Source organism: Equus przewalskii, chromosome 6 (genome assembly GCF_037783145.1).
Source record: "Equus przewalskii isolate Varuska chromosome 6, EquPr2, whole genome shotgun sequence".
Classification (NCBI taxonomy): domain Eukaryota; kingdom Metazoa; phylum Chordata; class Mammalia; order Perissodactyla; family Equidae; genus Equus; species Equus przewalskii.
Window position 1 is genome coordinate 57,064,717 of NC_091836.1, and position 26,106 is coordinate 57,090,822.

Here is a 26,106-nt window from a genome sequence, read left to right on the forward strand (position 1 = left end):
CTCTAAAAGTCAAGCATCAACTAACTGCTCTACTTTGGCTTTTTTCCAAGGGAAAAGAAAATATTCTTTTAATGCCTAATGATAGCCTGCATATAACTATGGACTTAAATAGGTCAATGTATTCAGAGCAAGTCTACTATTTAATATTAAATTTGATTTATTCAATTGGCATCTTTTGATACTTCCTTTTACCTAGGTACCAAAGAGAAAATGATGAATGAAAGTTCCTTTCTTGACTTTCATCTCCTTCTAGGTACTGCCCCATTGCTCAGTTCTTCAGTTACTTTCCTCTCATTCTCTCATAAATCCACTAACTTTTGCTAACAGCGCTTTACTAAAACATTCCCAAAGTCAACAATGACCATGTTACTAAGTCCATGGTCATTTTCCGGTCATCAATGGACTTGACCTCTCAGCAGCATTTGGCACAGCTGATCATTTGCTTTATTGACACACCTTTTTCATTTTCCTTCCAGGACTTCCACTCACCTGGTTTTTCTCCTAATTTTCTAGCTACTTTTACTCAGTCTTTTTTTGCTGTTCCTTGTCATCTTCATGACCTCTAAATATCAGAACACTCCAATGTCCATTCTTTGAACCCCCTTTCCTCTCTAGCCAAACTCATTTCTGTGGTGATCTTATCCAGTCTCATTAATGCATCTGTATACTATCATCTTCCAAATTTATTTTTCTAGCCCAGACCACAACTCTAAAATTCAGCGTCCTATATCCAATTGTCTATCAGAAACTTCTACTTGGATGTCTAAAGGGCATCTAAGTTACCATGTCTAAAATTGAACTCCTAATCTTCAACCTCCCAGCCTGTTCCACCCACATTCTTCCCCCACTTCAGTTAATGCCAACTCCACTGTCCAAGTTGCTCAGGCTGAAATCCTGGACATCGTTCTTAACTTTTATCCATTTTAAAAAGGTAATCAACAATTTGTCCACAAATTTCTTGGCTCTAACTTTGAAATATGGCCACCATTTCCACAGCTGCCTCCCTGGTCTAAGGCACTACCATCTGGATAGGTATGGACCTGACTGGTCTCCCTCTGTCTGCCCTTGCTGAGCTATCATTTAATCTTAACAAGCAGCCAGGGTGATTATTTTAAACTGAGAATCAGATCTTGTCATTTCTCTGTTCAAAAACCAGGCAGTTTTCACCCTGAGTAATACTTAATATCTGTTGAATTGCACCTGTGTGAATGTGTGTGTGTGTGTCAATGGAAGAGAGGAGGTCAGAGGTCAGTGTGGCTGGGATACACTAAGAAAAAGGAAGGGTGGGAGGAGATAATGTCAGAGAAATCATGAGGAGGCAGATTATGTGGGATTTATAGGACATTACAAAGGCTTCAGCTTTTACTCTGAGTGAGAAGGGAGCCATTGGAGGGTTCTGGGTAGAGAAATGACATGACGTGACTTAACAGAACCACTCTGGCTGTGGTGTTAGGATTCCATGAAGGGATGCAAGAGCAGCAGCAGGGGGACCAGTTAGGAGGCCGTTGTGGTCATCCAGTTGAGGTATGATGAGGGCTTGGACCAGGGTGGTGACAGTGGAGCTGGTGAGGTGTCCGATTCTGAATTTTTTTTTTTTAAGATTTTATTTTTCCTTTTTCTCCCCAAAGCCCCCCAGTACATAGTTGTATATTTTTAGTTGTGGGTCCTTCTAGTTGTGGCATGTGGGATGTCCCCTCAGCATGGCTTGAAGAGCCATGCCATTTCCGCGCCCAGGACCCGAACTGGTGAAACCCTGGGCCGCCGAAGCGGAGCGCGCGAACTTAACCACTCAGCCGGCCACGGGGCTGACCCCGATTCTGAATATATGTTAAAGTTAAAGTTAACAGGATTTCTTGAAAGACTGAGTGTGGAATGTAAAAGAGATGGAAGAGTCTAGGTGATGTTCAATGTTTTTGGTCTGAGCAACTACACTGAGGCAGGGCAGGCTGTCGGGAGAGCAGGTTCTGTTGGGAATTTGAAGAGCTCTGTTTTGGGATGTAAGTTTGAGATGGCACATAGTGTGCTCTCATTAAAAATTTGCTGAAAAGTTGAATGGCAGTCCTACTTTCCACTGTACTGGTTATTCCTGCATCTAGAGCCCTTTCTGTGCTACTTCTGTTTGTCTTTGGGTTTGAGGAGGAGTAGTTGCCTGGCTTTTGCTTGGGGTGAGGTGAATCTGAAGGTCAAATTATCTCATATACATACGTGAACATTTGACTCTTCCTTTGAATCCTACGACCAGCCCCAGCTTCCTTCTATTACCTGTGAGACCTGAGTTTGCCCAATGTTGTGAGGGAAATATGGGCTTGCTTCTCAAGGTGATCCCCTTTTGGAAAGTAGTAGGATTTCAGCTTCATATGTTTTTTTCAGTCAGTCCCCAAACCACTGTCTTATCTATGTTTCACCTTTCAAAATGTGTTGACACCTCTCCATTGTTGTTATTACTTCCCATGTTACTTTGGTCTTGTGGTTGTCTTTTTATATCCCTAAAATGTCATTTTAGTGTTTTGTTTTTTTGAGGGAGTTGAGACAAATGCACACATTCCATCAAAGTTAGTAAAAATCTCATTTACATACTCTTCCAGGATCTTTCTGTTTAATATTGAGTATAGTTTTTTCATGCAAATATATAAGTAAACATCAACTTTTTCCTTCAAGTAAACATTAAAATGTTATGTCTGTCAAAATGTTTAAGGTCACAATCCTGCATTAATTATGATGGATTTTGTGCTCCTGGCTCATGATATCCTCTCTGACTTTTAAAACAATCTCCTTTGTGAAATTACATGACCTCTAGTATAGGCTGTGGAGCATTTTGGATACTCAGTACATATTCATTGAGTGTTGGAATAAATTATAGAAGAATTGCCTATCGTTGAAGTCTTTATTCATTCTCAGGTTAATTCTCCAATATTTTATTAAGCTGATATTTGATTGCATACCCGGTAAAAGTAAGATACCATGAATACATAATAATGATTTAGAAATAGTTCTTGATCTCAAGACATTTAAATATATTAATACAGAAACAATTATACAAAATTAAAGAGGTAGGGGCTAGCCGAGTGGCGTAGCAGTTAAGTTTGCGCATTCAGCTTCAGTGGCCCAGGGTCCACAGGTTTGGGTCCCAGGCACAGACCCACACACCTCTCATCAAGCCATGCTGTGGTGGCATCCCACATGCAAAACAGAGGAAGATATGCACAGATGTTAGCTCAGGGTGAATCTTCCTCAAGCAAAAAGAGGAAGATTGGCAACAGAGGTTAGCTCAGGGCCAATCTTCCTCACACACTCACACACAAAAATTAAAGAGGTAGATTGTAATGAAGGGCATAAAAGTCAAATAAATTGGGAGTTCAGGGAAGTGAGGAAATTTCGTAGCAGGGAAATCAGCATTTTCTCATAAAAGTGATGGCATTTGAGATAGGCCTTAAAGAATTGCTAGGGTTCAGTGTGAGAAAGAGGAATGAAGTCACTCTAAATGAGTAGACTAGTAAGTGGGGAGATGAAGGGGCAGGACACTGTGTTAGTTGGTCCATGTTGGTTTAGCTGGGTTAGAATGAATCAAAGAGGAATATGGAATATAGAGTTGGAAAGAATTTGGAACAGATGTGGTTGAACATAGACTGCAGGAAAGAAAGAATGTGTGTGTTTTTCCTTAGGGGGACGCTAAAGGTTAATCAATAGGCGATTGCTGTGATCAGACATGGTCTTTGGCAAGAATAGTTGAAAGGACTTGAAAATTGATTGAACGCTGGCAGGAAGAGAAATACCTGATCTTACTCTGAAATTTGAGCCTCTATTCTGATAAGAATGTAGCTTCCATGTCCAGACATAGGGGAATCAGAAAGAGAAGGTAATTTGGGAAGTAAGATAACAGCAATTTTAGATATATTATATTTAGAGTGAATTTCAGGTGGAAATGTCTAGCAGGCATAGAAAATGTGAAACTGGAGCTTTGGAAGAAAGTGTTAAAAATAAAGACCTGACAATAATGATTAAAAAACATCATATTCTGTGATCATTTTCTCTGGTTTAACAAATTTGTTACATTGAAAATTTAGTATTTAATATAGTAACATCCATTTTAGAATCATTTTTATTTATTATTGCAAGCCTCTTGATTTAGGAATAAACATATTGTGGCTTGTAAATTTCTCTTCCATGTTGATTAAATCCTTGAGCAGTGACATCATTTCTACATTTAGTTCCCAAATGTAAGATGATTACTTAATATCTGTTTATATTTTTTGTGGGACTGTTATAAAACTGTTAGTCATTTGAGAACATTAAAAACCCAACATCATAGTGAACAAATAAGTTGAAGGCAAAAGTTATTTTTTCTCCAAGATATCAAAGGATACATTCCTCTAGATCTGTTGTTACAAATTCTGTCACTTTATTATCCTTAAACTAGGTGATGTGTATTCTTGTCCTTATATTAAGGTCAACATCAGCCAAACTCCATTCTCTTCATCTTGGAGACTAAAGAAAGTCTCAAGTAATGTTTTAATGTTTACATTTTAAATTTAACTGTTAAAATATTTAAAATTACTACAAAGGCTAATAATAAATTCAAAAAGATAAATGTGTATGAAACTTCTTATTTTGTCTGTCTTCAATTTTACTGCCCAGAAGTTAATATCCCTAATAGTGCATTATATGTTCTATTCAACTTATTTCTATGTATAGAGAAGAAATATTAATATCTGTTTGTATTTTAATAATGTGAACTTAAGTACACTTATCATCCTTCAACTTTTTTAACTGAAAAATTGTCGTAAGCATATTTCTTTGAATCTTCTAAGAGAAATAAGATAGCCATAGATATCAATATTTTATTATTCCTTCCTTTTGAGAAATTTTCTAAACACTATTAAAAGGATAGTGAGAAAACATTAAAGAATCACTACACTGTGCTTTAAGCAACATTAGTGAATCTGAACATTATTTGTGCAAAGTTACTAAAATGTGATTCTACTAAAATGTGATTTTTTTTTTTTTTTTTTTTGGTGAGGAAGATTTGCCTGAGCTAACATCTCTGCCAATCTTTCTCTATTTTGTATGTGGGTTGCTGCCTCAGAATGTTTGGCAGTGGTGTATGTCCACCCCTGGGATCCGAACTGGTGAACCTGGGTATAGAAGTGGAGCACACTGAGCTTAACCACTACGCCACCGGGCTGGCCCCTGTTTTTTTTGACTCCAAAGTTCACGGGGGTTTAATATGGAGTGGAGAGGGAGGCCAGGAGTTCCCTGGCCACACATGTTGTTCTCAGGGTATGAAGATCCTGCCTGGCTTCCTCCACTACTTTTGGGACAGAGGTTGACCATGCAGGCAGTCGGCTCAATGGGAGCAAGGAGGAGTTGCGGGGGCTTCTGGCAGCCCCCCTCAGAAGATGATTATTTGTGCAAAGTTACTAAAATGAGATTCTAAGATCTTCGATCATTGTTTTAAACTACACGTGCTGAAGCCATGCTGTGTGTTATTCTGTGCAGGCCCCCTTCAAATTTGAGGCAATGCGATTGGACAGAGATGATGTTAGAATTTTCTTAATTCCTAGCTAGTTTGAGGAAGTATCAGTAACTTATAAAGACATCGTTCCCAAGAGTTTGAGAGAAACAATATTGTGTTTTATCTGTTCAAAACCAGCTCAGCCTTAAAAGCTATACTGATCCATTTGGCCGGCCCTTAGAAGAGGAAGGTTTATAGGCTCCTACAAGACCTCAGGGGATGTTAAACTTCATATGTAATTATTTTTTACAATGTCTGTGCTGAAAAAACAGAACAGATACGAGTATTTGGCAAAAATGTATGTTTTCCTTTAGAATACATTATGAGATTAAATCAAGCCAGATGCACACTTAGTCAAAGAGGTTTTTCCCTCCGTATTCTGATATCTTCTTGGCTTAGATCTTCTTTTCAGAACTCAAGATTTAGTTCACAATGAGGGAAATATCAAGTGACAAGTGGACAATCAGACTGGTAGCTTAGGACTCTGTTGGGATGCATGTTTTCCGCAAGCTACAACTCCTACTGCATAGAGGCTCTGGGCAGCCTTAGGTAGGAAAATGTAAAAATGGTGGGTGGTTTTGACAGATCATATCACTTTATTTGGAGATTTCCTAATGATAAAACTGATTGATCTCAGAATTATTAAAAACCAGAATGTAAATCAAATTATTAAATACTAGAGTCATAAATGAAATATCATTTGAATAGTATAAATAATATTTAAGTAATATCAATTTATAATATTTTGATTTATTTTAATATTTTATACTACTGTTAGCAGTGATAACTCCAATAGAAGCACAGATTGCAGAATAGTAGTTTGGAAATTTCATGTTTCATTAGTTCTCAACCGTGAACGTGTATTATGTCATGGGCTTTTGTTTGTGATTTGTCGTGAACAAATGATTAATACTTACCTTTTTATTTAGTTTTCACTGATTTCCAAGCTGCCTTTCTTCTTTGACTGATGAGTTATTTACATATCTCTGTGGTATCTTCATCTTCCTGTATTTCCTCTGCTTATAGCATCCCTGTGTGATTGGGGTTGGTCAACACAGTGAGCTGGAGGATCTTAAAGACTTGCCATGTGTAACACATTCCCTGTCATGAGGACCTCAAGACCACTGTCTTTTGCTTTCATCTGTGCTTTAACTTCAGCCCAAATTTCTCTTTAATTCATATTATTGTATATTGATTCTACTAATCTTCAACAAATACTTTTTTTCCTCCTACTCCATTTGATTTCTTATGTAACCCTCACTCATTTTCCATATCTTTGCTTTCATGGAGACAGCAACCTACCATAGTTAAGAACTATGTAGTCCGACAGACCTGGATCCACAGTCTGTCTTGTCTTTTTTACTAGTTGTATGTTCTTGGGCAAGTTAATATTTTTAAGTTTCAATTACTCAATTTCCTTAATTACAAAAGATAACTCTTCAGGGTTATTGTGAGATTTTGGAAATGAAGCACTTAGCACTTCTTGGCACATGCTACTCAGTGAATACTTAGTAGTCACAGGTGGATGATCTCTTACTCTCTTACCCATCACCCTTAGGTTAGATGTATTTTCAGAATTTAGAATTTTGTGGATTTTAAAATGTGTGCATTTCCATGTATTACATAAGACCTCCAGCAGGATATGATGCAACATGCCTGAACAAATTGATATTTATGTATGAAAATACTTCTGTATGAATTTTTATACCGGAAAATTAGCCTTCCATCATTACCTCCCCATCAGTTCAAGTCAGATAGTGCCAAGTGAGTTATAAAAAAACTTACTTTTGAGAACGTTTGAATTTTGGAATTGTAATAAGGAATTTTGATTCTGGAAAGTAAAAGGAGATTCTGCATTTTCTTATTGTGAACTAAAAATTATTCTCATTTTTATGATGTGGTGTTTTCTAGATTTCCTAGCTGTAGGGCCACAGATACTTTTCTTACATCCAGTACCACAACTCACTCCCCTCCCATTCCCTGGTACCCTTGCCAGTTCACTCCAAATTTCCTCTGAGAATTAAGGGAGGGAATGACATAGAACTCTTTAAGTAGGAGTTTCCTCATTGGACATGGAAAATTTACATCACATTTAGAATTATTTTTTCTTTTCCTTGGAATTTGTTAGGATGTGAGGTGTATAATAATATCTGGAGGGAAAAAGACACTGAAATCATTAGTCTCCATTTCTTCCTTTGTGCTTAAAAACCATGTCTTCTTAAATAGTTTAACTCAAAAGATATTTAACCAAGATTTGTTGTTGGTTATAATATACTGTGGTTTTAGACTATATTTTATTGTTTTATATAAGTACTTATGGGTTTTTAGAGAAATGTATCTTCTTACTGACTGGTTGACATTGCTTTTTTCTTCCACTAATGAGGATCTATATAGACTTTTAGTTTGTTTCTTCCTATTTTCTATTGATTTGGGGAACTTGCTATAAGAACGAAAATTATAATTGGATCATGGTCTGGTAGTACATAATTATTATTCAGAATTGATTCTAGTCTTTATTTTTTTTAGTGTCCTACTGAAACCAAAGCAACATTTGGGGTCCACCTGAAAATAGTAGGAGACTGGACAGGTATGTAGAACATAAAGTTTTAAGACACATGCTTTGAAATTATGGATCATACAATAATTTGGGTGGATTTAAGTAGTGGAACTACCAACATGTATAGAAATGTTCTCAAGCTGTTGTTTTGTTTTCTTTCTTTGCTTGTACAGTTTTGACATCCATGTTTTCTTCTTATAAGGTACATTTTTGGAGTTGGAATACCTTGGATATCAGTAATTGCTAATGACGTATTGTTCACTGTGCTTGCAAATCATAGGTTTCTGTCTGCTTGTCAGATGTATTGGCAATAGTGGAACATTGAAATGTGGTTTTTAGAAAACATGATTTTAAAATTACGGGTTGGTTTTACTGTCAAAATAATCAACACATGGGACTGAGATCACACAAATCTTCTAGTTCTTGCACAGCTTTTCATGTGGTAATATCTGTATATATAGCAACTCCACAACATCTTTGGAATAGTGGTCATTTTTAATAGTAGGTCTATTGGTTATATTTTACTCATTTATCCAATATATACTTTTTTATTATCTGAGAGATGCATTTTATTAAGCATTCTGAGTAAATAAAAGAAACATTCATTTTTATATTCCCTTGACCCAGTGGAACAACTGACAAGTGAGTGCTCAGTAAATGTTAGCTTGTGGCTGGTTGTTTGGATTGGTTACTCAGAGGAAAGAATGCAGGTTTAAACATGAATGCAAAAGTAAATAAAAATATTTTTAATTGAGTGCTAAACTAGGAGTTGGTTTGTGAAAACTACAGGGAATCAGCAAAAGATAATTCAGTGTAGTATAGGGCTATAAGAGAAGCTTCACAGAGAAGATAGCATTTGAGGTGAACCTTGAAAAATTAGGCAAATGAAGTAAGGAGTAGGTCATTTAAGTGAAATTCACAGCATTGTCAAAAATCAGGGAAGGTAATGATTAAACCGTATTTGAGAAGGGTGAGTCAATCAGCCTAGCAAATTCAAAGATTTTTTTCTGGGGAGAGGGATGGAAAAGTCATTAGGGTCAGCTTGGTGAAGATCTTGAATGCCTTAACAAGATACCAGAATCACTTAGAAATGTTAGGGAACCTTTGAAGGATTTGGAACATCATAATGAAAATAGTATTAATAACTTGCTAGTTAGAGGGATTAGAATCGAGGGAAGACTTATTTGTCCTGGAAAGTAGAAGAGAAGGAGTCAGTGGAGGGGTGGGGATGGAAACTGGAGACTAGAAGGAATGGATTTGCAAGCTGAGGATGAGAAGTTAACATTGGAAAGGGGGAACTAATGTCTGTAAAAAATCAAGAAAGGACAAGATATTGTGTAATAAGAAAGGAATATTTTAGGAAGAAGGACAATTGAATGAGCTTATATTATACAGTTTAAAAAAATAATGGTGTGTATAAAATTCTTTGTCTATGGAGAGGGAAGCCAGCTTGGAATTGGAGACGTGAAGAAAATGGAGAAAATATGCAACATAGGATTTAATGAGCAGACAATGAAATTGACAAAAAGATCTTTGAGCAGTAATGACCTGTTCGGAATCTTGAAAAATCAGGCCTCATAGATATTGTTCATTTGATAGCATTCAGAAGAGATCATGGTAGTCCATGTTTAGAAAAAGACTGGTATAATATGGGAGTAGTAATTCTCATGGTAAGCCCAGAACTAGTAGCTATAATCAAAATTGTTTTGCACTGTTTGACAAAGAATGAGTGAAGTTCTTCTCTGGTAAGAATTCCAATACAGTAAAAATTAACTTCAGTAATGAATGGTAATTGATAGCATTCTATATCTGAAGGGAAACAAGCACAATGAAGATATAATTTAATTCATCAGGGTAAGCAGAAACTTCATGATGGCTTACTACTAGCTATTGTTACTGAGTTTCTTCATAAAGTTATTTTCCATTGTCAGTAGCTCATTAAAATGAATGATTATCTCATCATTTATTTTAATCTTCTCTATTAGGAACACTTAATAGTTTTAATTTTATCCCTCGTTTTTATGTACTATGCCATTGAGAGAGAAACAAGATCATTCTGTTCAAAGAGTTTGGTTCCAGTTAGATGCGTTTCGATTAATAGACCTTCTTGGTTGTTGACTTTAAATATCTGTTCATTTGGGAAAGAATGTCAAGCATTCATGCAGAGAATCCCTAAATCTATCTGGCACTTTAGTTCAAAAAAAGGTTTAACTGTCTTAAAACAATGGAATTACAATTATGGAAGGAAAAATGGGAACATTTCTCCTGAAATTAAGGATTATTGGTTTTTATTCTGAAAGAATTGGTTAAAATTCAGTATTAAGAGCAGTAGGTATAACAGGAAATATCAAAGAGGTGCTTAAGAAGTTGAATATCAGAGGTTTACTTTTCTAAACTGACTTAGAGATATTTTGCAGTGACTTTTTTCCCCCTGAAATATGCATGTGTGGGCAAGTCTAAAGAACAGATTTAAGACCACCCCATGGATGATCTTTCCAAGACTATCAACTACACCCAGTTGTAGAATACCCAAGAAGCAAATGAAGCAGCTATATAGCACAGGACAAGGAGGCATCCACGTTTTGTGTTTGTTGTCTAGCTTTTTATTTTAATCAGGCCTCTGGTTGCATCTTGTAAGTATGGTGAAAGACTCATTATATTTAGAAAACTCTCCAAACCTCTTCAACACAATTCCATTTTTTCCTTGAAATAATAATGATAGAGGGGGTAGAGAGAATTGAATTAATATCTTTTTGCTCTTCTAGAATCAGCCATGCTTTCCAATTTCAAATATATGATCACAGATTGCCTGTTGGCTTGATTATCATTCTGACTGTCTAAAATGTCTTGTTACTTTCTTCATTAAATATCATTACTGTTGAATTGTGTCTGAGATCATGTTACACTGTTGGTTATTTTAGTGGTCTAAATAGCAGCTTACTCTAGAGAGCTTTGAGTTTTACTACAAAAGCATTATGTACATCATATCCACAAGCAATTAATCTAAAAATTTTGTCATTGTTCCATTCAATAATTAATACATTGACAATCACTGGATAAACATGCAACAAAGGGCTCATTGTATGCATCACATAACAACATTGCCTTGAATCTTAGCTATTGATTCCCGTGTTGTCTATTGCAAAATCTTGCTACAATCAAAAGATGTGGTTAACTTTGAGGATTAAAAGTGGGAAAATAGGGCCATATAATATCATGGATTTGCCTTGATCACATAGTACATTGATACAGTACAAGTATCAGAAGTATTTTATCAATACAAGTGTCACAAGCATTTTAGATAGAGCTTTGGTTAAAGACTGGACTAAAAGAGAGGTGATCACTCTCTCTCTAGCTCTGTTTGCTTCTGTATCACTGTATTAGCCAAATGTGTTTCGTACTTCATCTAGCTGATTGTTTATGAAAAAGATTGAAACAGAATATGTGTAATGTATTTAAAATTTCTTTTCATTTTGGGAACTCCTTGTAAGTCAGATTATGACCACACTAAATCATAATAATGCTACTATTTTATAATGAAAGCATAATTTGGAACAATTATGACATCTACCTTACACTATATATATCTGTGAATGGCTTCTGGTTGTTGCAAAACAGCAAAAAAAGAAAAGTACTCCTATTGAATACTGAGCCTGTTTTGAAGGACTTGCCCAAAGAAGAGATCTAAAATAAGTTTGAGCAAACTGACTTCTTTGAGCAGCACAAATCATATTTGGATATATGAAATACCATGGGTTTACATAATTCATGTTCACACAGTGTAAACTTGAGTCTGAGACTATAACAAACATGAACTATCAATTGCTACGTCTACAAATGAGTAACTAGAAATACTGGTTTAGTTGTTGTTGCTATGACCAGCAAAGTATAATGGTTAATTATTTGTGGAAGATAACATTTAAACTATCTATTATTTTGGCTAATAATCAAATATTTATTAAACACCCACTGTGTGTCAGACACTGCACTAGTCTGTGGAGATACAACATTGACCAAAACAGACAAGGTCCCTGCTGTCATAGAGACTGGAGTCTAGTCAGTAGAGACCTCCAATAAACAAAAAAGCAAATCAATATATAATGTGTTAGATAGTGATAAGTGTTACAAAGAAGAATGAAGAAAGGTAAGGGAGTCAGAATGATGAAGGGTGGCAGTGCTGGTTTAGATAGGGTGTTTAATTACGGACTTTCTGAGCAGATGTATAAGTAGGTGAGGGAGTGAGTGAGGTTGATTTCAGGAAGAAGTATGTTTAGGCTAAGGAAATAGTAAGTGCAAAGTCCCTGCAGTGGGAAAAACGTTGGATATTCCAGGAACAGCAAGGAGACCAGTGGGGCAGGAATACAGACAGTGAGGAGGAGAGTAGTAGGAAATGAGATCAGAGAGGTGAGCGGCGGATCAGGCACTATAGGCTAGAGGAGGACGTGGGTTTTAATCTGATTGAGATATAAAAGGCATGGTTTGGAAGTCTACATCTGAATGATTATCTGTTTTGTTCTAATATGTACCATCTAGTGGTTGGCAGACCGAAGTTTTTGAAAAGAAATACTGAGTTTAGAGAAAATGGGGAGAAGGTGAGAATCCTGAGCATTTTAGAAAACGGGTCAAACATTTTTTTGGATGAGGGAGATGTATCATCATTTTGGAGATGCTTCAGTGGTGGTTCTGCCTCCTGCCATGTGGTTGATGGGTTCTGGTAGCCTCACCTACACCCTGTGTCCCACTAGCACCTATGGATGGTAGCAGCTTCCTGCTACTCTCTGGATTTCTTCACTATCTTTAATCTGGCTTCTGAGTTCTTCCTTTACCTGAGTCATTAGTTCCCTCTATTAAATTCCGTCCATTTAAATTGTTTAGTTATTCCTGGTTTTGGCTAGACCTGGCCTATTATAGGAGGTCAGCAAAGCCTCGCTGAACAGAGCACTGACTCCAGAGGGCTAATAGATGGGAGAGATAAGAGGAAGTGTCAAAACCCTGAAGCAGTCAAATGTTTGTGTTCAGGGACCACTATGAAGTGCAGTGTGGCTGGAAAGGAGTGAGTAAGTGGGAATGTTGTAGGGAATAAAGTCTGAGAAATACCCGTGGACTAGATTTGGTAGGCACTTAACAAACTTCAATTTTATTGTACATGTTATCAAAAACCATTGGAGGATTTTGATTAGGGTCTGACTCACATTTTTAAGATGGTAACTCTGACTGCTATGTAGAGAATATGATGGAGGTGGGCAAGAGTGGAAATTAGAAGAGTTAGGAGAGAAGCACTTGCTGATGTCTAGACAAGAGAAAATGCTAGTTATGCATAGGGTGCTGGTGACTGGGTCGTGAGAAGTGGATGGATTTTAAAGGTATATCCAACAGGTTTTGCGGGTGCACTGGAGGTAAGGTGTAAGAAAAGGTAGGAATCAAAGATAACGCCAAGGATTTTAGCTTCAATAAGTAAGTGGACAGTGCTGCTACTTAATGAGATAAAGAAAACAGTGGCATACTGGGGGGGCAAGAGTGGACATTCAAAGTTCTGTTCTGTACATTTTAAATTTGAGATGCCTCTTAGTCGTCCAAGAAGTGATTGCATTGACCTTAGCGTTGGTGAGTCTGGGGTCAGGGAGAGGTCTGGGCTAGAGATCTCCATTTGGGGATCGTTAGCGTATTCATGGATTTAAAGCCTTGAAGCTGGAAAGGATCACCTAGGGCAGCAATTCTCAACTGTATAAGATCCAGCACCTTGTTTTATAGCATTTTATGTGCTCACTTTACATTCTTAAAATGCAATTTACACATATTATGTACACAAATAATTTATAAAAACCAATATAATGTCCTAGCATTAGTATATATGAGCTATTGAAATAATTTATAGTAAGTGCTTTACATTTAATATTTAATTTTCAATCATGACTACACTAGAAGTCATAATGAAGTAGGTGACTAGGCCCACATACAGAAAGATTATGAATAAGACAGTTCTAAATGCAGATTCCCAGGAGAATTGAAATACTGTGAGTACTGTTTAATTTATGATGTGATTTTCCAAAATGGTGAACATCTTTTGGTTAAGTTCTAGACACAATAGATTACAATAGTACTTCAATTTACAGAGTGGTTGCAATCCGGGAAATTTCAGTGCATATTGAAATCCTGCAAAAACTTGGCTTTTTTTTATAGTTATAAATGAGTTTTTTATTTACATGAGTATACAGCAAGTCATTTGAAAAGCACGCAGGAAGTAAGGCAAGTCTTTGTTGCATAGTAATCTCCACAACATTACGGGATGTCTAGTGTCTCTGTCCCCTACTTGCTAAAATCTGGTAACTTCTGATCATCATTGTGAGAACCAAATTGCCTCCAAAGTTCTCAAAACTGCCCCTAAGAGGTGGAGCTGTCATATTGAGACTAATTTAAGAAAAGTGCGTAAATAGAGAAGAACTATAACAGAGGACTGAGCCCTGAGACGTTTCAACACAGGGAGTCCAGCAAAGGAAACTAAGAAGGAGTGGCCATCAAGGTAAGAGGGGAACCAGGAAAATTTGAGTCCTGGACACCCCAAGACAGTGTTTCAAAAAAGAAGAATTGATTAATTGAAACAACTGCTACTGAGAAGTGAAGTAAAATGAGGACTGAATTAATGACTTTGGGAGTTGTTTTTAATGGAATGCTGGGAACAGAAGCCTAACTGAAGTAGATTTGAGAAATAATAATAGTAAGAGAAGAAGTGGAGGTGGTAAGTATAGACAAATCCAGTGGTGTGTTGGTGCCAGCTCCTATGAGCTTATTGGGTCATTGGATGCTTCTCTTCCAACTCTACATTCAGTGAAGTCAAGTTTGATAGCTTTAAATCATCCTCAGTATGAGTATATAGTCCACAGAAGTTGACAAACACCATAAAGTAGGGATTAAAAAATTTTTTGAAAGACCTGGCTATTAAATATTTGCCAAAACATCATGGCGCAAATTCGAAGGAGTTTGGATGTAAAATGAAATAAAGAAATAGAGCAGTAGCTGAAGGGGGAAGGATATAGGGACAAGGCAGATATATGAGCACGTACAACATGAATATATATAAACATAATTTTATATGTATGTGCTTATGCACATATATATTTAATGTGAGCTATTATGTTGTGTTTATTTACTTCTGGGTACAATATGAATAATGAGAATGAAATAGAGAGGGAAAAATTGATATTGCTGGAAAGATAGAGGGTATAATTATAGGAGAAGTATCCACGAGTGCCTCCTAATGGATTCCAGAAGGACCAGATTCCAGTGTACAAGTGGAGGAGTTGACCTCAGATAAGGCCACTGGCAGTTCATGCTTTACAACAGGAGGGAAGCCAGAGAAGATGATTACAGAGCATGGCCCACTCTGGTTGGTGGACTTGGAGTGAGAGGAATGGGATTTCTCTTCTAGTTCCTCCTGTTTTCTTGGTGAAATAAATAGTAAGGTTATTACTGAGATTGAAGATGGAGAACGGTATGTTGAATTTTGAGGAGAATGAAGAAGGTGTAGTGTATCATTTGAAATAGTAAATTGCTAAGTGAAGCATGGTGGCCCTTCTGCGGTGGGCCAAGAGGCCTACTGATATATAGTCCAAAATGTAAAGTGAGACAAGTCAGAATAATTGTGAGTTTTGTCCAGGCGTAGTTCACTTCTTCAGATTAGCTATTGAGCAGATGGGGAGGTGGATTTAACCAGCATTGGTCAACTCCTGATTAAATTCACTATAGCTGCCACCTCCAATCCATTCTCTGACGTGTAGCCGTAGAAACTTCAAAGGATTAATCAAATTAAATCACTTCCCTTGCTTCAAACACTTTAATAGCTTCCTATTGCTCATAGGATAAAGACAAAATTCTTTACAGTGGCCTAGAAGGGCTTCCCTGCTCTGGCCCTGACCTACCTCTCATCTCAATTCAATGTGTTTCTTCTCTGCACAACAGCAACACTGGTCTTTCGGTTCCTTTTGTTTCGCTTGCTTCCTCCCACCATACACATATTCTGATTCATATGTCTACGGTACTCTCCACCACCCCCACCCACCCCTACCCACACAGGTAGCTAGTATCTTTAAACCACAACTCAGGAGTCACTTCTGAGAAGCGGTCTAGATGCCTCAGTTTTAGGTGTTGTTTTTTTATATGCTGCCATCACTATATTTTTTTCCTTAAGGGCACTTATCTCCATTGGTAACTATGTATTCAAAGAGTGAACATTGGTGTAATGAGTTTCTTTCAATAGACTATAAGCATTATCATGGTAGGGACCTGCATCTCTTTTTGCTCACCATTGTACTCAAGGGCCTATTGAAATGGTGTTTCTTAGTAAAGGAAAATATTCGTTAAGGGGAGGGAGGGAGGGTGGATATGAAGTGAGGAAGGAAGGAAAGATAAAAAACAAAAAGCAAGCAAGTAGGCATATCCTCTGTTTCACGAAAACTCACAAGCTAGTGGGTCGGGGATCAGATACATAAACAAATGTAATACAGTGTCCATCAAAATGAAGGTGGGAGATGCTTCTGGGAGGGAGATTTTGGAGGCTTTCTAGGCCAAACTGAGTGTTAGGGATAAGTAGGACTTGTCCAGAGTGGGAGATTCCAGGGAGAGAAAAAGCTTGAATAATGGCTAAGAGGGGTGAACTATCACGGAAAATCAGGAAAATGTCATGCTGTTGGAAGGCCCGGCTGGGGTGGCATCCAGAACTCATGTCGTGGAGAAGCTGGTAGGAATTGCTAAGCAGCTCAGCCTTTTTCTCTAAAGATGTTGGTAAAAAACTGAAGGGCTTTAAACAGGAACTGAAATCAAATTTTTACTTTATTTGGGTCACCCTGCTGGTGTTATACAGATTGGAAAGGAGATAGAACAGGTTAGAAGCAAAGCCGCCGAATTAAAGGTTTGTCATAGTGTCAAGGGAGCTGAGGAGATAAAAATTTCTGTGGAGGGAATGGTCTATGGTGTCCAGTGAAATAGGATCAAGCAATAACTATTGGAAGGGATTACTGCTAACCTTATAAAAATCATCTTATTGGGAAAATGCAGGGGAGCAGTTTGGGGATGGTACAGATTGTGGTGAATTACTGAGTAAGTTGGAGACAAGTAAGTAGAGAGAGTTAGTGTACAAAAAGAAGTACATAGCAAATGGGCCTATTTCTAAATTCTTCCTATTTCTAAATTCCCCCAGAACTCTGAGAGTAATTGAATTTATCCTGATCTGGCCTGTGATTAGCAGTGGGACACAAATAGCAAATACGTATGCAATTACTTGTGTATCCATCTAGGTACATCTGGGTTAGGATGAGGATTAACATATTATGTCTTAAAATATATATTATTTGGATAATGGAACACTAGAATTCTAGCCTCATGTGAGTCTCTGTGTCTCTTAAGGACAATTGATTAGTTAATTTGATAGAATTTAACATAAATCATTTGCTATCATAATATAATAAATTAGTCAATAAATATGAGCTGGGGTTAAATTCCATATTTCATAATCCCAGAAATCAAGGAAATTTTTCTGTCAGGGAAATGAGAAATCTATATTACAATTTAAATGCCCATCTGTTCTCAGGAGAGAGGATAAATTGTTTTCCCCTTGGTTTCTCAGTTCATGAACATGAATTCTATGCAGTCATTTTTTAGCAGATGACAGCTCACTTATAATGCCACTGAAAATATAGAGACTGCTTAGTAAATGATGGGAATTCACTACTCATTAACTTTTATTCTAGTTCAGTCTTTTTACAACCCCAAAGATAGGGGAAAATACAAAAAACTTGTTTTCTATCCAATAAAAAAATGTTACTTTTCATTTCCGAAAATAAGCAATTATATAATTTCTGGACCTGGAAGTAAAGTAATTATAGCAAATGTTTTGTTTACATGGATTCTTATGCTTTTATTAAGAATTGTTCTGTTCCTAAGAGAAGTTTGGATTCACTGTTATCTTCTATTTTCTGGTTGTTTTTACTGTATAATATGAAGGACAAGAAGAATAGTGAGGAATTTTCTCAGTAACATAGCTTCTTAAGCAATGTCAAAAATCTAACAGTAATATACTGGGTGGCCAAGATGATATATGTCATTTTGCCAAGTCAGTCTAGTGTTAATGGAGTAAATAATTTCAAAAAAGGCAAAAAGCCAAGAGTTTTGTGCCCTAATTGTTATCACGAGGAACATTTTAAAAGATTCATTTGTTTGATGCACTTGCTAAGCCTTTATAAAGGGAGCTAAATGAATATAGTTCCTGTTCTCTAAACAGATTGTAATTTTCAAAGCAAAGTTGTAACTTGATGGCTTATTACCATGCAGATAAGGTTCTTTAATGTCATCCAAATGAACACAGCTAAATTAATACCAAAGGAAGGTATTTATCTTCTGTGGATTCAAAGGCAATAGAGTAAGGGAACTTTGAGAATAGTGTCTAGTAAAAAAGCTACTGCTCTGGGGCTGGCCCCGTGGCCGAGTGGTTAAGTTCTCGAGCTCCGCTTTGGCGGCCCAGGGTTTTGCCCGATCAAATCCTGGGCGCGGACCTGGCACCGCTCACCATGCCATGCTGGGGCAGTGTCCCACATGCCACAACTAGAAGGACCCATAACTAAAAATGTACAGCTATGTACCGGGGGGCGGCCTTTGGGGAGAAAAAGGAAAAATTTAAAAAAAAGCTACTGCTCTTATGATTTTTGGACTTTAATAAAGGAGGAGGGTGGGGTTTCATAAACAGATATAAACGGAATGGGAAAATAAACTCTTCCATGAAATGAGATTTTTGAGAAAATTTGGAGGTGGCAATTAAATAATGGACGTGGAATACTAGGGACCCCAAGGAATGTACCTAGACTGAGTAATAGAAGAGAGAGTAGAGTAAGTGAAGAATTAAAATGGTCTGCTGCAGTGTGATGAAGAGCTTAAAAATAGATGATCTTATTTTTTGTTGGCACTGAAGTGAGAAACTAGTAAAATGTCTTGGGCTGCAGCTATCAGCATAACTAGGAAGGAAGGGTAAAGGGAGAAGGTCCCACATAGACAACTTGGCATATCCCAATGTTTTCAATAACAAGACGTGGCAGAAAGCTATGCCTCTAATTGGAGCAAATAAGAAAACGTGTTTTAAGAATTGGACTGTCCTTCAGGAATAGTCTAGTGATTTGTCCTTCTTTCTTCCCCCAGCTCCTTCTTCTCACGTGTGACATAGTTCTCTGACTTTCCACTTTCACAGCAACGATGAAAATCTTTTATTGATGCTGGAATGGTGCACTGTTCGGTGGTGGTTTGGAATATTGCGTCTTCCTTGGTTGAGATAGAGACTTTCAAAGATAGATACAGATTTTCAAAGTTGACAGCAAGCATAGTGGAAAAGACAACCAGGGCCAAGATCCAAACCCAATAGAAATGAGAATTTATCTCTTTCCCTTTTTTTTCTTTAGGTCTAGAAATGAATTTACTTGAATAAATATTCCTATTCTTGCTTTTTCCACAGAGCAGGAACAGAACACAGCATTTTCCAAATCATCGTTTAAAAAGAGGTTCTTAATTGTATTTATTGCATATTATATTTATTTATTTAGCTAGAGGAGTTGACATTTACAATGTAAGCCTCTAACAAAAAATTCCCTAGTCTATCAAAGGCATTCATTTGGTGTTTATTATTTTTTCTGTCTTGAAACGAAATCACAAAGGAAAAAAATTGATAGAACTTTGATGAGAATTGGGAATCAAGCGATATGAGGAAAATAAAAGTTTTTTTATAAAGAACAGAATAGTTTAGAAGGACATACTGTGTTTCTAGATATAAAGGCTGAATAATGTAAAACCATTAATTTTTCCAAAATAAATTATAGGCTTAATGTAATTTAAATGGAAATCATAACTCAAAATAAAAAATAATGCTTCTTTGAAAAAACAGAATAAAATAATGTAAAATTAGTAACAAGGAAATCTTAAATAATAAGATGGGGCTGGCACTATTAAAACATGTTATAAACTGAAATAAATTTTACAAACAAGCTAAGAATTTACAAGGGTAAATAATGTGCCTGGGAAACTATTAAGTGGATGAATTGAGATTTGAACTCAGGCTTATCTTATGCTGGAGCATGTGCTAACTTACGACACTGCCTCCTATAAAGTTCAAATAGTTTAAACACTGTGGTACTAGAGCAAAAATGAGACGAAAGATATTAACAAAGGAAAATAACTTCGAAACAGACCCTTTAATGCATGAAAATACATATCATATAATAAAAGAAGCCCTATAAATCAATATGAAGTGTTAGTTCATAAATAGGCAAAGCAATTGGCACTTAACTATTAAAAAAAATACCAATTAGGGGCCAGCTCTGTGGTCTAGTGATTAAGTTCAGTGCACTGCACTTTGGTGGCCCAGGTTTCATTCCTGGGTGTGGACCTACACCATTCGTGGGCAGCCATTCTGTGGCGGTGACCTACATACAAAATAGAGGAAGATTGGCATAGATATTAGCTCAGGGTGAATCTTCCTCAAGCAAAAAGAAGAAGATTGGCAACAGATGTTAGCTCAGGGTAAATCTTCCTCAGGAAAAAAAATCACAAAAACAAATTAAATCTTTACTTATGTGACCGAAAATTATTTTCAAATATGTTAAATACTTTAACATAAACAAAGTTAATTTGTAAAGGAATCAGAAGAAAATGGAAATTAATAGTCACCAATCTCTGGATGTGAAAGACTGTTCTATCTTGGAAGAATTCCCAGAGAAAAGTAAGTAGATTTAACTACATAAACATTTTAAAATCATGTAAAAAAATACAAAGAACTGAACAGAAAAACATTTACAGTAATTATGCACTAATTCCTTCAATATATAAAGAACTCCTTTGATTCAATAAGAAATAAGCTGGAAAAAGAAATGGATAAACTATGTGAACAGAATAAATCATAATAGTATTCAAATAAATGTTAATTAGAATAACTATGATAGTATATTTCACCCATCAATTAGCAAAGATTTTCTTTATTAGTAATATCCATTGCTGATGGGGATGCAAAATCTGACATTTTATTCTCAAGGATATGTGATTAAGGTTCTTTAAGAGGATGCAACTTTTTCTGCCATAGGGAATCAGGAAATTCATATGGACATAGTAAGGTGCATTTGAACTGGAACACACAGGGTGAAGTAGAAAATTTCTAGGCAGAAAAGGGCCCTGTAGGAAAAAAATAAACTAATTGCAGTAAAAGGCATGATGTCATTAGGAAACAATATGATGTTAACGCAGCTGAGCTTAGAGCTCATGTGAGAAATATTAGGAAATAAGTCTGCAGAGATATGTAGGAGCCAGTTTTTTAAAGAATATTGAACACCAAGCCAAGTAAATTGGACTTTATTCTACATTCCACAGGAGATTACAAATCTCTACTCCGGTACCTACGTTAATTATGCAGAAAATAAAAGTAAAAACAAAGATTATACTGATAGGCACAATCTGGAAGTCCTCTTCATGGAATGGGAATCAGAGCTGGCTCTTAAATCTTGGACAGTTTGGTTAAAGGAAGGACAAGCAGTCTTGGCATTGGGAATGCATATGCAAAAGAAGACCAGAGGGGTGAGGAAAACCCAATTTTGTCCAATGAAACAACTTAACAAAGGAAGTGAATTCATATAATATCTGCTTCTTGCTCTTCCCTCATCCGCCATTTCATAGGCTTGGTCTTTGACCAGGAGATCTATTTAAGACCAGAGAAGACTCAGGGCATGGTTGGTTTTGATAGCTTCAAAGGACCGTCTTTTACATGCCATTAATTTTGTTTGCCCAGGGTTTTAGGTTAGAACTTCATAAAAGAAAACCTCCAGTTTCTTTGGATCTTGGATAAAATTGTCCATTCCTTCTTGAATATGCACCCAGGGGGTGTTCAGAGTTTGTGCAGAAGCAGGAACTGAATTAGTATCAAGCTGCGCCTTGATCACTCGGAGGTGTTTCTTTTGTTGAATGCCAACATTGTTAAAGTGAAATTTGCTGTGACAAATGAAAATAGAACATTTCCTTAAAAGGTGGATTGTGGAAAGCTTAGTGGCAGTAATGTGTTTATCCAAAAGTGCCTCTGTTATTTGCTTCCACTTTCCTTAAACCTCTCTTCTTTTTTGTCCTCATTGTCAATTTTTGTTGTAGTTCAGCCTCAATGGTAATAGAAGGGAATTTATATTTTATAAGAAAGCCTGTTATAGACATTGATTCATTGATGTATTTAGAGGCCAAGAAGTCTATTTACAGTTCTTTCAAAAGCTGCTTTTGATTTTTTTTAATAGTATGTTTAAGAACCAAAATAATGAGTATTAAAGGAATGGACTTTTATCACTGTGCCTTCTCTGAAAATAAAAGGATCCATTAAATAATTTTCCTTTGTATACTCCTGCATTGCCTCCCTCTGGACCTTACAATGTGAAAAGGAGCCAGTGTCTAGGCGTACAGATTGTATATGATCCTGCTGTGTTTTCCTCTTATATAATCCTTAAGCAACAAGAAAGTAAGGGAGGGAGGAGGAGAGAAAAGTGAGTACAGTGTTTTCTCTCCAGAGGAGGAGGAAATATGATGCAGTGGAAAGAACACTGGACTGTGAGTTTTCTTGGGTTTGTTTTTGTTTTTTTAATCGCTTTGCCTCTTGCCAGCCATGTGACCTTGGGCTGGCCAGCCAGCCTGTCTGGTTCTTAGCCTCCTCGCCTACCACATAGTGCACTGAGGGAGTTGTTTTCTCAGTTCTCAGCTTGTTGCTGATGTAAAGCTGTAACATTTTTTTTCAGATTAATAAATTCTAGAATATGGATAGTTTAATTTCACGTAAAGTATGAATGACAATAGATTACTTTTGGTATACTTGAGAAAATCTCACAGGAATATTGTGGGAAATATATGCCAAGTACAGAATTTTTCCTTTTCTTTTCTATTTCCTATTAAAGTTCTTATTGATTTATTAGCTCTTGTATTTACATTGCGCACTATGTTCTCATCTTCTGAATTGCAAGTCTGGGCTTGTTTTTTGTTTTTTGGTTTTTTCTTAAGGACAAGTATGAGATTCTGCTTTTCATATTCCTTTGATGTTGGCCTTAATATTTGTGGAGAAGCTTAATATTTGTGAAGAATCAGGCAGCTGATTGTTTCTTCTAGAATTGCAGTCTATTTCCATTTGAATTATGTCAACAGAAGATTTGTCTATATCTTGAATAGGAAAATATTCTTGCCCTGCGACTAAATTTCCTGATTTATCTAAAATAGTATTAATTTGAATGCCTTTGATGTTACTTTGAAACCAATATTTTAAGTAGCAACTATTGTTATTCAATAACTGAGTTACCATGGTAATAAAGAACATTCACTTGATTTAAGCTTTTCAGAAAAGGAAAATTTATACTGTCTATCTTTCTAGTTGGCTTGACTGTTTTACTATCAGTCTGCCCTTTAATTCTCATTTTTTGAAGTAATTTGTTTTTCTAAGATGTGTGCATATTTCTTTTCCTAAGGAAAATAAAACATCAAATTCTGACAAACCATTAATTTCTTTGAAACCCTAGGAGAACAGCTCTTCTTTCCCTCTTTAAGCAATTTTGTAATTACATTCTGAATCCTTTTTCAAGTAGCTGGAATGGCATTGCAATTCTTTTGTTGCTCTGGAGTTTCCCTGTGATAAACAGGGTTGCCCTTGAGAATAAGAGTTTGTTTCATTCAGTGTGTAACAAATAATAGGTACTTAATAAAAGCTTGTTAAATGAATGAATGAATGAATAAAATGTGATTTAATTGATAAAACTTCCTTCTGCTCAAAATGTTAGTCTTAATCCCAATTTTAAATTCTCTGCCATTAAGGATTATTGATATATAGAAGATAGTAAAATATTAGCAAAATTATTTATTTCATCCAGCACCATGGATCAGAAGGACTTCTTTTTTGATTTGTTTCACTTTTTTTATAAAACCTCCCTGCTTCTTTTGCTTTTTATTACCAATGTATCCAAGCAAAGTTGGTTGTTCTCTTCTTCTGGACTCTGGGAGTATGCATTCAGCACTTTATTTGTAGTGTACGTATCTTTTGGTAAGACATATGTGTTCCTTAGTGGACCTTTTGCTTATTGACAACCTAACTTAGTGCCTGATTTTTAGTATATGATCCATAAGTGTTTGCTGAAAAAATAATTTTAGATGTGCATATTTTATTTACACATTTAAATAGCACTTCCTAAATGTTATGAGAAAAATTAATATGCACCTTCTCTTTTAAGCAGCATGTGTGTGTGTGCATGCACGTGCTCACGTTGTGTTTCTGCATAAGGATTGTGTCTTCCTTAGGAGGCAGAGGAGTGGACAGTATTAGAAAAGCTATAATGTAGGGAGTGTGAATGACAAGGAAACTTGAAGACATGTTCTCATGTGTGCGTGATGGTATACATATCTATCTTTTTAAAAATTATTACTTTTAGATAAGTACTGTTATAAATACAAACAGGCTGGCCCTGTGGCACTCTGCTTCAGTGGCCTAGGCTTCACAGGTTTGGATCCCAGGCACAGACCTAGCATACCCCACTTGTCAAGCCACACTGTGTTGACATCCAACATAAAATAGAGGAAGATTGGCACAGCAATAATCTTCCTGACACACACACACACAATGCAAACAAGGTATAGATAAAGTAAAAGTTAATGCCTTTTTTTTCATCTCAAATCCTTAGACTTATTCATTCTTGACTCTTTGGTGTATATGCTTATAGACTTCCTAGATATATTGTGGATGAAGTTATTCAACACCTTAAAGAGATAGGAATGCTAGAGAAAATTTATTGTGTATGATGGTTTATTGATCTCTTAACTAAATTCCCATGAAGGATTCTTTCACTACTGCTTTGAGAAATAACATTGGTGATAGGCATTCTAGAACCCTTGAAAGGTTCTGTGATGGCTGTTTGCAGGCCCAGAATGACAAGTGAGAGAGACCATCCTTGTACGTAGGGGAGATGATGAGGTCCCTCAGAGGCAGGGGCTAAGAGGCAGCTCTTGACTTGATAAAGTCGAGATGGGTGTGGTCACCATAGTGGGGAGCATGGCTGGACAGTGATCAGAATGGATTGACCTGTAGAGATTGTTGATGTTGACTAACTGACCATGGTGTCCTTAGGACTCAAATAGGTGGACGACCTAGTAAAATCTCACTTGATTTGTACAAATGGGAAGAAAACTCTAGGATTGGCAGAGGCATGACCTGAATCATCTCAAAAGAGAGTCACAGCCCTTCATCCAGTTCCTGACTTGAATCAGTTCATAGATTCTGAACCCCTTTAATAGAGGGATGGCCAAGTCCCTTTGAGAAAACACCCTTCCACATGTAAAAAGTTAAACTGTAAAATGATCCTCTTACCCTGCAGCTGTTTGGCAGGGTGGCTGCAGCCACGTGGCAGAGTGACTGTGTGTGGGTGAAAGAGAAATATTCAACTTTTGGGGAGCTAAACAATGACTCTGAAGTGACACTGTTTCCTGAGGAACCAAAGCATTCCCACAGCAGATCAGTAACAGTAAGGACTTATAGAAATGTAATAGAGTTTTGGCTTTAGTCTGTGTTATCATAAGCCTAGTCGGTCCTTGAGTTCACTCTAGTTCCAGAATGTGTGACTGGAATATGTATAGTTAGCCACTGTCAGAATCCCCTTATCTGTATAATCTCCCTTTCTCTCTCTTTTATGTTATATTTTTTTCTTAAGTTACTCTTGATGTTTTGTACATCTCGGTAGAAAGGAACATTTTCCATGTTTTATGGTTAGTCTGAAAATTATTTCTTCATCCATGCCATTGTTTCTTCCTTAACTCCAATAGTTAGACCCCATTCTTTTGTATTTGTATAAAAATTGTTAAAGTGTATGTGTTCAAAGACCTCACCCTCAGCCCCTACCTCACTATCCAGAACATGGTCTTTACCAGCTTACTTTCATCCCTGTAATTCCCTTTCTAAAGAGAAGAATGTCTTTTGGAACTGTTACTGGATTTTTGTGATACAGTCAAGGAAATA

General features: G+C 36.6%; 1 protein-coding gene across 2 annotated transcripts in view; it reads left to right on the forward strand.

Moving 5' to 3' along the window:
- The window catches only part of NOX4 (NADPH oxidase 4), a 146,145-nt gene that overhangs the window by 72,474 nt on the left and 47,565 nt on the right, over positions 1-26,106 (forward strand). For both annotated transcript variants that reach the window (XM_008515327.2, XM_070623931.1), the window contains exon 12: positions 8,039-8,099. In XM_008515327.2, coding sequence (XP_008513549.2) covers positions 8,039-8,099 — 61 coding nt within the window. The remainder of the gene's footprint in view (positions 1-8,038; positions 8,100-26,106) is intronic.